This window comes from Peromyscus eremicus, chromosome 16_21 (genome assembly GCF_949786415.1).
Source record: "Peromyscus eremicus chromosome 16_21, PerEre_H2_v1, whole genome shotgun sequence".
NCBI lineage: Eukaryota > Metazoa > Chordata > Mammalia > Rodentia > Cricetidae > Peromyscus > Peromyscus eremicus.
Window position 1 is genome coordinate 25,636,088 of NC_081432.1, and position 12,174 is coordinate 25,648,261.

A 12,174-nucleotide genomic window follows, 5' to 3' on the forward strand; every position below is an offset into this window, starting at 1 on the left:
CTATTCCAAAACAGTGGTGTGTCAAGTGAGCTGCCCTGAGTGTGTAAGCGGGAAGAGCCAAACAGTGGTGTGTCAAGTGAGCTGCCCTGAGTGTGTAAGCGGGAAGACCCTGCTGTGTGATCTGAATGTCTGACCGACAGGGAACTTGGAATGACTCAACAAAGGCTGGAAAGTTACAAATCGTGATCGATGCTACTATCAGGTCTTATCATCAGAGAAACAAAACAACTAGGAGCCAGGGAGAAACCAACTGCAGGAAAAACCTTCAGAACTTAGCAACATGTACACTGCACTTTCAAAAGGCGTTTGCTTTATAACAGTGATGTGCCTTTTTCTAGCAGAATTTAGTCATTATGTGTGAAATCAATAAAGACAATTTACCAAAAAGAAAAAAAAAAGAGAGAGACGAGAGAAGTGACATCTGCTCTGTGACTTTACTAAATAAGATAAAGATGTCAGGGGCTGGAGAGATGGCTTACTGGTTAAGAGCACTGACTGCTCTTCCAGAGGACCCTGGTTCAATTCCCAGCACCCACATGGCAGCTTACAACTGTCTGTAACTCCAGTTCCTGAGACCCAACACCCATGGCAAAACACCAATGTATGTGAAATAAAAATAAATTTAAAAAAAAAAAAAAAAAAAAAAAAAAAAAAAAAAAAAAAGATAAAGATGTCAAATCCTCGGGGCTGGAGCTGGAGCTCCATTTGTAGAGGGCTGATCTCACCGGCAAAAAGCTGTGTCTTCCACCCCAGCACATCAGCCAGGGGTAGTGGTGTACACCTGTAATCCCAGCACTTCAAAGGTGGAGGCCAGAAGATCAGAAGGGCACATTCCTCTTTGACTACACAGTGGAGTTTAAGGCTAGCCTGGGCTACATGAAACTCTCTCAAAACAAACAACAATGAACGACTTATCTTCTCAATTCACAGGCATATCAGGCAGAAAAGATGACGTCATATGCAGCATGAATCCAGAGACAGTGACTTGGCCCCAAGTGCAGCAGGCAGCTGCTCATCCTCCTGTACTGCAACGGATTCAGTGATTGGTAAAGGGCTTCCAGAAAGGTTTGAGATTTGACGGAAAAAATTAAAAAGCCAACTAACAAAAAAGCAGTTTTCAGGGCCAGTAATACTAGAGCTGAGAATTCAATTGTACAAAACTATATAACAAATACAATTCTCTTCCTCAAGTAAGAGAATGTGCTCTCCAGTGCTTTTGGTTTGCAATCAACATTTTATGTATTTATATGTTTATTTATTTGAAGCAGGGTCTCACAAGCTGGCCTCAAACTCTTGATCATCCTGCCTCTACCTCACAGGTGCTACTATTACAGGCATGTAACTCCACACCTGGTTCATGTGGTACTGGGGATCAAATCCAACGAATGTCAGGCAAGCACTCTATCAACTGTGTTCTATCTCTAGCCCCCAGTAATTTTTTTTCCCCAGACAAGCTTTCTCCATGTAGACCTGGCTGTCCTGGAACTCGATCTGTAGACCAGGCTGGCCTTGAACTCACAGAGATCTGGCTGCCTCTCTCCCAATTGCTAGGATTAAAGGCATGCACCACAGCACAGCAACATTTTTTTTTGTAAAGCTTTGAGACTTCCGGGTTTTGGTCCACCATGAAAGAGTTTTGCAGTCAACCTTTCATACTAAAAACAGGTAAGAGTCAACGAGACAGATCAGCAGATAATAAAAGCTCTTGCCTTGCAAGTCTGGGACCTGAGTTCAACCACTGGCTCCCACAGTCAGTGGAGGAAACCAACTCTGGAAAGATGTTCTCTGACTGCCACATGTACATCATGGCTCATGAATACCTGTACTCGCCTCTCTCTCTCTCTCTCTCTCTCTCTCTCTCTCTCTCTCTCTCTCTCTCTCTCACACACACACACACACACACACACACACACACACACACAAATTTAAAAAGAAAAACATAAATAAAAAAGAATGGACTAACTTCCAAATGCTGAAAAGACCAAGTGTGACAAGGACACAGAATCACAGGAGCTCTCAGTCATTGCTGTGGGAATGCTCGATGGCACAGCCACCATACAAGACAAGTGTGTATTAAAAAAATATGCATACTCTTTCCACACAATCCAGCCACTATGCTTTGTTATTTATCCAAAGGAGGTAAGAACTTAAATTCACACCAAAACTAGCACACAGACATTTACAGCTTTATTTATAACTGCCAAAACCTGGAGGCAATCAAGAAGTCCTTCAATAAGGTGAATGAGAAAGCCTGGGACATCCAGACAACAGAGTATCATTTAGCACTAAAAGAAACTCGCTGCTGAGCCAATGAGGCATGAAAGGGCTGGAGAGATGGCTCAGGGGTTGAGAGCACTGGCTGCTCTTTCAGAGAAGCCGAATTTGATTTCCAACACCCACATGACAGCTCAAACTGTCTGTAACTGCAGTTCCAGGGGATTCAATGCTCTCTTCGGACATCTGAAGGCACCAGGCAGGCATACGGCACACAGACATACATGCAGGCAAAATATTCATACACATAAAATTTAAAAACTAAATATTAAAAGAAATGGCATGAAGGAAACATAACTGTACCTTGCTGTATGAAACAAGCCAATCTGGAAAGGTTGTGTGATTTCTACTGCAGGATGTTCTGCAGACAGTACACAGATCGGATGCCCTCGGTGGCTCTGTGTGTGTGTGTGTGTGTGTGTGTGTGTGTGTGTGTGTGTGTGTAAAGAAGAACAGCTGTGTGTGTGTGTGTGAAAAGAAAAACAGCTCTGTGTGTGTGTGTGTGTGTGTGTGAAAAGGACAGCTCTGTGTGTGTGTGTGTGTGTGTGTGTGTGTGTGTGTGAAAAGAAGGACAGCTCTGTGTGTGTGTGTGTGTGTGAAAAGAAGGACAGCTCTGTGTGTGTGTGTGTGTGTGTGTGTGAAAAGAAGGACAGCTCTGTGTGTGTGTGTGTGTGTGTGTGTGTGTGTAAAGAAGGACAGCTCTGTGTGTGTGTGTGTGTGAAAAGAAGGACAGCTCTGTGTGTGTGTGTGTGTGTGAAAAGAAGGACAGCTCTGTGTGTGTGTGTGTGTGTGTGTATGTGTGTGAAAAGAAGGACAGCTCTGTGTGTGTGTGTGTGTGTGTGTGTGTGTGAAAAGAAGGACAGCTCTGTGTGTGTGTGTGTGTGTGTGTGTGTGTGAAAAGAAGGACAGCTCTGTGTGTGTGTGTGTGTGTGTGTGTGTGTGTGTGTGTGTGTGTGTGTAAAGAAGGACAGTGTCAGCGCAGCTGCTGTCTGCTCCTGCAGTGGTGGATGCACCACACAATGTGCAATAAAGACCAAGAGTGAACCTAACGTAAACAAAGGACCTGAGGTCCACTCTGCAGCAAATGTAGCCATGGGCTGGATGTCAGTTCATACAGTAGAATGGGATGTGGGGGACACGCTTAACTTTCTTCTCAGTTTTCCTGTGAACCTAAAACTGCTCTAAATGTAAAGCTTATTAATTAAAAAAATAATACATAGGGGCTGGAGAGATGGCTCAGCAGTTAAGAATGTTTGCTGCTCCTCCAGAGGACCTGAGTGCAGTTCCCAAAAACCATGTCAGGTGGATTACAACCACCTGTAACGCCATTTCCAGGACCAATGACCTCTTCTGGCTTCTGTGGGCACATATACACGTGGCATACACACCAGGAGACATACATACACATAAGTAAATTTTTAGAAGATAAATCACATAATTCCAAATTTCTGAATATTATATAAATCCTAAATTTTACCTTTTATCTACACACGCACACACCTAGTCATGGGAGGCAGAGCAAGAATTCATCTTTCAAATCAAACCAAATATTCATTCAGAACAAGCCTCTTTCCTGGGAATATTGAAAACTGAATTATGTCTATCCCTTAGGACAGAGTGACCACAGAGCCAGTCAGGGAGTGTGGCATGGGTCATGTTCTAGCTCCTGACCTGGCCAGTGCTGTACTGTTTCTATGGTCCTGTCAAACAGTACACATATGCTTTGCCCATGCACATTTACAGAAAAAAAATTTAAACTTCCTTTAGAAAACTTCTCTAAGTTGCCTACCTATCTCATTGAAACATACTCACTCTGGGGATTCTCGGAAGGCTCTCTCTCCTTTACACCACACACAGCTTCGAAGGAAGCTCCTCTCCAGACTTGGGAAGGGCGGCATCGCTCTCTACCTGCACAGCCCCTCCTCCTGCCTCTGGGACGATGCTCCACCCTCCCTAATCGCTCTCGGACTTCAAGGCCTGACTGTACCTCCCCACCATGGGACAAGTCTCTCTTCTAAGAACACTCACGTCTAAAAGACAAAAACAAATCAAGGAAACACATTTACCCTTCCTGAGTTCCTCTTAAGGACTCTAAGGAATGAAAATGGAATCAAATTAAAATGAGTAAAATGCTGGGAAAACTCTAGTTCACATCTAACTCTAGTCTCAGTGAGGCGGGGCGACTGAAACCGTATTTTAGAGATAACTATTAAAAATTAATACACCCAGCTTAATGCTGCCAGTCTCCCTAGTTTAAGCTTTCTCAAAATAAGTTAATCTTTCTCAGACTTGGCATACATTTTTCATATTTTTTGTGTTTTTGTTTTTGAGAGTCACATTCTGTTGCCTGGAATGGCCTGGAGCCATTATGTAGCTCAGAATGGCCTTAAACATATGGCAATCCTTCTGCCTCAGCTCCCACTCCCAAATGCTAGGGTCACACACGAGTTCCCACATCAGGATTAATATAACTTCCCCTTCCAGTTCTAAGGACTGACCCCAGGGCCCCGTAAATGCTAGGCAAGCAGCTCACCATCAAGCTACATCTCCAGCCCTATCTCTGAGACCTGGTCTCAGTAAGCTGCCAAGGCAGGCCTTGGGCGTGCCATCCTCCTGCCTTAGCCTCTTGAATAGCTGAGATTACAGGCCTGCGTCACTGAAGCCTCTAGGGAAATGGTAGCACCTCCAGCCTGGGACCTCAGTGCTTCCCATGTCTGTCTTCACCACCGAGGGCTTCTTCCTCAGTCCTTAGTCTGCACACACTGTGAGCAGTCGGTCTTTGAGAGGAGGGTCTTAGAGACTGAGTCTACTGTTTCAGGATCCTTCCCAAGTCCCCCAGCAGAAGGCCACTTGCCTCCCTGTCAGGGGTTGGCAGCTGATGAGCAATCACTTCCCGACGGTGAAGGAGAAGCTTCTTCCCTTAGCTCCTGCTCTGACTTCAGGGCAGCCTTGTTTCTCCGGTTACATGGTGCTCACAGCCAATGGTCACACAAACAGCATCCTTCCTGCCACCTCTTGGAACTGGAAACTCTCAGGGAGCATCGGCCTCCTAATTTGGCCTGGGCCCTCTTCACTAATGCATCTGCTTTTGCAGCTGTGAGCCTGCCATAAAAACACCATCATCGACTGTGTTTGCTCCTTTTCTGCTTTGAATAACACAGCAGAATAATCCTTTGTCAATTCCTCCTTCCAAGTCTTTCTTAGGGAAAGCTTATTTTAACCAGAAATAACCAGACACTAGTCTGTCACAGCTGCTTTGACTCTCACAGAGCTGTACAAAAGAAAAAAGCGCCTTCCCCCTCCAAAAGCCATTAGAGACTTTCTTATTAACAAGGCACCCAGAACACACACTATTCCACGGAACCAGAAGGACCGATTTCCCTCCTGGAGCAGAGCAGCAGCAGTCAGGCACTCATTAAGTTACAGCAATGGGCATTGGTTTCTCGATTCGTAGCTGAGGAGCTTGGCTTTCTCCAAGGCTGCCTCCCGCAGACACTCCGGATCCCGGCCTGTGCAGCTGTTAGTATACTGCACAGGTAACCTGACTCCTCAGTACCCAACATGCTAACCTTCTGTGTGCTTCCATCAGTTCCCATCCTGTTAATACATTTTTTTTTCTTAAAATAATAATTCTGAGGTCCGTGAGATAGCTCATTCCACAAAAGCACCTGCTACCAAGTCTGACTACCGGAGTTTGCTCCCTGGGACCTACATGGTAGAAGGAAGGAGCCGACTCACACAAGACGTCCTCTGGCCTCCACATGCTTGTGTGCATGTCATCTAAAATCCACAACAAGCCCATGCCTTTAATCCAGTACTTGGGAGGCAGAGGCAGCCTGATTTCCATGAGTTCAAGTCCAGCCTGGACTACATATTGAGTTCCAGGCCAGCCAAGGATGCACAATGAGACCCTGTCTCAAAAAACAAAAATTGCCGGGCGGTGGTGGCGCACGCCTTTAATCCCAGCACTCGGGAGGCAGAGCCAGGCGGATCTCTGTGAGTTCGAGGCCAGCCTGGACTACCAAGTGAGTCCCAGGAAAGGCGCGCAAAGCTACATAGAGAAACCCTGTCTCGAAAAACCAAAAAAAAAAAAAAAAAAAAAAAAAAAAAAAAAAAAAAAATTAAAATAAGAATAATTTCATCCTTAAAATTTAAAAATAATCGACTGGTTTTCTATATATTTTCTTTCGTTTCAAGGGTTTCTGGGGACATTGGTTCTCATACTCTAGCTGGCACAGCAACTCCAAAAGGTGACCTACCACAGTTACGTAGGGTCTATTTATGCTGGGGTTGTGACAATTACACCCACAGTTGCCTTGGTTTTTAAAGAGATTAATTCCCTTGGTTGAAACACAGGTGAAAGATTCCATTTTCTGGAACTAATGATTAAAAATAAAATAAGAGAAACGACAGATATCAGTTTACTCTGTCCTCTGTTCAAAGGCACTTACTTTTGTGCACATCTGCCCACAATTTTACGCAGGAACTGTCCACTGTGTCCCTCAGAGGCAGGAGCTCCTGAAAAGCAGGGACTGTCTCCCCTTCCCAGTCAAGAAGTGCTTCTTTTAATGCTGGTATACTCAGCATGGAAGTCTGATCATCATTACTCTGGTGCTGGCGCTTGAACCCAGAATCTGGCTTACTAAGCATGTATTCCACCACTGAGCTACACCCTCAGCCCTGAAAGTCTGGTTTTTCATTAGTTACAGTTTTAGATCAGGACCTGCTGTCCTGCCATTTTGAGTTTAATCAGGCATTACTCTGGCTCTGACAAACATGACCTCAATCATCACATGAACCCCACCTAAATATAGATTACCCTTGCACAAAAGAGCAGGAAAATGGATTCCAGTCTATGCCACTAACTAAAATTCCTCTTGGTGAGTCTAACCACACTGGATCCTCTGTTAGAGATTCAAATGAGGAATGACACTAAATAATCTTCAATCCTTCACTGGGCCCAGCTCTAAAACTGATGAGGCATGAGTGGGGAGTGTCAACACTAGAGGGCGCTACACATGTGTCATCACAGGGGGTCCAGGTCAGGAAATTTCAATAAAAGATCTTTCTCTCTCCCCAGATTTACAGTCCTGGAGACAAAACCTGGGGCCATGAATGTGCTAGGCAAGTATCCTACCACAGGTGTGCACCACCACCCCTGACTGGGAGCCTCTCCCCATGACATAGCTTCGCAGGCGAGTGGCAGGTTGATGAATTCAACTATAATTAACATCACCACTCTTCTACAGGACTCAAATGTTCCTCTATCTCCTTGGTTTGGGAATTTTCCATTCCTTGCTCTTATTTGCTTCTTTGGTTTTTGAGACAGGGTCTTATGTAGCTCAGGCAGACCTCTCAGACTCACTATATGCATGTGAACATCTCTGAGGTCCTGATGCCTCCCCCTCCATCTCCTAAATGGGGGGATTACAGGCTTAACCCACGTGGTGGGATTTACTTTGCTTTTTGTTGTTGTTAGCTTGATTTTTTTTTTATTGTTGTTGTTCTTGTTTTTCAAGACAGGTAGCCTTGGCTGTCCTGGAACTCACTCTGTAGACCAGGCTGGCCTTGCACTCACAGAGATCCACCTGCCTCTGCCTCCTAAGTGCAGGGATTAAAGGCATGCGCCACCACTCACTGAAGCCCAAACAGCCTGTGATACAAGCCAGTGAGAGGAGCTTTTTGGGAAGAACCTTTGGACTGCTCAGTCTGTCAAAGGATGAGGTAAAGGAATCAGGGTAGGGAGGGGAGGAACAGGCCCACTGAAGATGAAGTGGCTCAGAACTCTGTTACACACTGTGATAGCTAATCTTGACTACATCTGGAATCAACAAAAACCAAAGCAACTGGGCACACAGGTGAGGGATTTTTCTTGACTGGCTCTTCTGAAGTGGGAAGACCATTTAATGTGATAAGACCCACTCTAAATGTGGGCCACACCTTCCTGAGTCGGGCTAGACAAAGGAATAGAAAAGGAAGTGTTTGCTCTGTCTGCTTATCCTCACTCTTGCTGGCAGTTCATTCCTTCGCTAGTATCAGAACCTACTTGACTGGGATTCCAGCCTATACTGAAGACCAGCTGAGACATCCAGCTTTAGAGACCGAATGGCTATCTTGGACTTCCCATCAAAAGTCAGCCAGTTGAACTAGCTGGTCCATGGCCTGTAAGCAATTCTAATAAGTACCCTTTTAATACATATACATTCATTCTGTCAACTCTTTTCCTCTAGAGAACCCTGACTAATACGAATGCACACTCTCTTTACCTCTGGGAAACATTGTTGGCCTTGAAATTGTGTGACCTAACCCATCCACAAACAAGCCTGGTCTCCTTGCCCAGGAACAATGGCATGCTAGCCTGACAGAGCAACTATAGCAGAGCTGGTGCAGGAGACAGAAACGCAAGACAGAACTCATTGCATTTCTATTGCCTAGATTAATAGGATTCAGAATGGCAAGGTCTTAGCAGGCAGACACTGACTACCTACTTTTAGGACACAGACTGCTCCTGAGTAAAAATAGACAGAAAGTAACCTTGGAGAGCAACACTATGGATGAAGAGAAAACGTACTAGATCAAAACAATTTTTTTCACTTAAAAAATGGAAACTCAAACCTCTAGAGTATAAAGTAAAACTCACTGGGTTCAAAAGCAGTATCAAAGTAGCTGGGAAAATTACTCTTTCTTAAATCAAGAATTTCAAGTACTCTAGAGGGAGGGTAGATGGATGGATGGACTGACGGACAGACAGATGGATGATCTATGGATCTTCCCCTCTCCCCCCCCCCATTAAAACATTTAGCCATCCTTTCATGAAAAGCAGGAGAAAACACAGTCCAGTAGTAAGGTGACAACTTGCTTCCTCCCTCACTCAGGGCATGCACCCAAAGACTTCCATGTCACTCTGCATCATACTGACCTTTAAAATGTTTCGGCCATCAAACGATTCTCTTTCCTTGAAGATATATTTGCCATCTGCTGTATAGAGATTGTACCTGCCTTCAGCTGTAAATAATCCAAAGACAACGTGAGAGGAGCATGAGAAGTGTGTTTGTGCCGACCTCTTGAGTAGCTATAGGGCCACAGGCCGTCTAGCAGACTTTCACCTCCTGCTAGAAAGCAGCGCACGGTGGGAGGAGAAGCAGCTAACAGTCAAGAGTTGAGGCTTCTCCTGCTGCGGTCACCACTGCTTCCTGTAGTTCATTCATTCAGCATTCGCCCAGCCCCAACTGTATGCACAGGTAACTAAGGCGCTACTCCACGGATCTCAGCTCTCCACTAAGTCACCTCCAGGCTTCTACAACCCCAAGTAAAGGACATGTGATTTTTATTATGCTGAAATACACAAAAGCTCACACATAAACTATTCAAAATTGCTGGTGTCCAGGATTTGGGTAGACTTAAGGACTACCTCTAATGTGGAGGGGCTTTACTACCATTAAAGATATCCTTACATTCTACATGGGAAGGCAGCAAGTCCATGACCTTGGCCTAAACAAAACTGTACTCTAGCTGACTAAGTTAATTTAGGTTGCATGTCCCAAAAGATGTCCTTAAAGGACAGTCAGAAGAATATCAAAGGGAACGGAGACAGGAAAAGAAAAAGTAATATATCTTTTCATGTCCTTTTCAAGTAAAAAATTCAATACAGAGAAGAGCACAGGAAAGAGAAAATTCAAAGGACCCTTAAGAATTATTTAACTTTCAGAGTGTTTTTTGACTGGTAACTCTTTCCTGCCTACTGACAGACCTTTTACAAGCACTCATATTTCTACTTTGCAGTATGCTCTTTCACTGTCCAGGTCTGCAGAGTCCCAGGTCAGAGTTCTAACAACTCCATGAACATAACACATTTTAGCTATGTGTCTGGGGACTCTGGACCTGGCTCGAATGAAAAGTGTTCTAAACAAGACTCCAGCCTCGAGCGTACTCCACAGTTAAAAAACGAGTTCTGAAAGCCAGACATGGTGGCTCACACTTACAAAGCCGGCACTTGGAATGTGGAAGCAGGAGATGAAGAGTTCAAGGCCACCCCCTCTGAATAGCAAATTTAAGGCCAGCCTGGGTTACATGACATCCTATCTCAAAAACACAAGCAAAGCAAACATAAACAGCTTCCCTGCTAAGAAAAAAGAACATGAGCAGTTTGGAAAGAAGTAAATCAATACCAGGAAAAAAACCTATTAAAAAGGAGAAATTGTGGGTAGGGAGACAGCCCAATCAGTATAGTGCTTGCCTTGCACCTGAGCCCAATCCCCAGAACCCATGTCAAAAAACAAAACAAAACAAAACACCCAAAACAAAAACCCCTGGCACAGTGGCACACTTACTATAATCTCAGCCAGAGGGAGGCAGAGATAGGAACATCTCGGGCTCTTTGGACATCCAGACCACCCTACTTAGTGAATTTCAGGCAAGTGGGAGACCCTGTCTCAAAAAACAAGGTGAATGGTGCCGGGGGAGACTGAGATTCTTCACTGTTTAGGTTATTTGCCTGGGCATCATTAAATTCTTCTTGAGGGAGGCATGCTAAGGATTGGAAGAAGGACCTCATCCATATAAGGCAAGTACTTTACCCTAAACTGCACCCCAACCCTCATCTCCAGGCAAGCACTTTACCCCTAAACTGCACCCCCAACCTTTATCTCATATTTTTTTTTTCCTCTTTTTTTTTTTTTTTTTTTTTTTCAAGACAGGGTTTCTCTGTGTAGCTTTGCGCCTTTTCCTGGAACTCACTTGGTAGCCCAGGCTGGCCTCGAACTCATAGAGATCCGCCTGGCTCTGCCTCCCGAGTGCTGGGATTAAAGGCGTGCGCCACCACCGCCCGGCTATCTCATATTTTTGTTTGCAAAATCTGACAACCCCATGTGTGACAAAGCTAAGTGTCATGCTAGGTATGCCTCTGCCGCTTCCACTGGGTTCATCACAGCCAAGGAGTATAGAGATTCACGACGGCCACTCATTTAAAGCTCAGCTAAGCCAAGAGGCCCTGAGGATCCCAGCCCGCTGCAGCTCTGGGAGGACTCACCATTGGGGTCTTTCCTGAAGAGTGTGTTCATGACTGTGGCGTGCAGTTTCACACTGTTCCACTCTTTGACTGTTAGTCCCAGCTCCTGGAAGCGCTCCAGCACTCGGTCAGCTAGTTCTTGCAGCCTGGACAGGTGGGAGCACCACAAATCTTAGTGAACTCAACCGGACCAATTGAACATGCATGCTGTGTGTGCTCTGTGCCAGTCATGGGAAGAGACTGCAGTCCCCACCAAGCTTACTGTCTGATCAAGAAGGCAGCCTGGGGAACAAGTCACTGCAGTTATGGTGGCACAAGCCTGTGATCCTGGCACCCAGGAGGCTGGGGTAGAGGAGTTATAACTTTGTTGTTGTTTTCTGTTTGTTTGTGAGTCAGGCCTCAACTATGCAGCACTGGCTAGCCTAGAACTCAGTATGTGGAGCAGACTGGCCTCAGACTCACAGCCATCAGGCCACCTATGCTGGGATTTAATTATGTGCACCAGCACAGCGGGCAGGACTCTGAGTTTGAGGCAAACATGAGATGCACTCAAGCTCCAAGGTCGCGCAGGTCACAAAACAAGCCCCTGGGGAGGGCTGTAAGGAGAGGGGAAGGGAGATCACGGCAGTGCAATACGGTTTCATGAGAGTGATTGACGCTGCATGGAGACAGATTGCAGCATGTTCTTGAAGGATTAATAAAGAGCCACAGACAGAACCAGAAAAAGAAGGGCACTCCAAGCAGAGAAAAAGCAGAACATGCGAGACCCCAACGATGCGTGGTCATAACAGACAGCAGCCTGCTGGTTACCGGACATGCCTGGGACAGAGTAAGGAGGGCTGGATATGAAGTAGGGAGACGGGCAGTGGCCCAGGACAGGCTAGGTGGCTTCT

At 45.4% G+C, this 12,174-nt stretch overlaps 1 protein-coding gene across 1 annotated transcript in view; it reads right to left on the bottom strand.

Moving 5' to 3' along the window:
- The window catches only part of LOC131893892 (activating signal cointegrator 1 complex subunit 1-like), a 37,271-nt gene extending 25,823 nt beyond the window's left edge, over window positions 1-11,448 (bottom strand). The window contains exons 1-2 of the mRNA XM_059244004.1: window positions 11,303-11,448; window positions 9,194-9,279 (exon numbers count right to left, since the gene is read on the bottom strand). Of these exons, the coding sequence (XP_059099987.1) occupies window positions 9,194-9,279; window positions 11,303-11,333 (117 nt within the window). The 5' untranslated portion in view covers window positions 11,334-11,448. The remainder of the gene's footprint in view (window positions 1-9,193; window positions 9,280-11,302) is intronic.
- Between the last annotated feature and the right edge of the window lie 726 nt (window positions 11,449-12,174).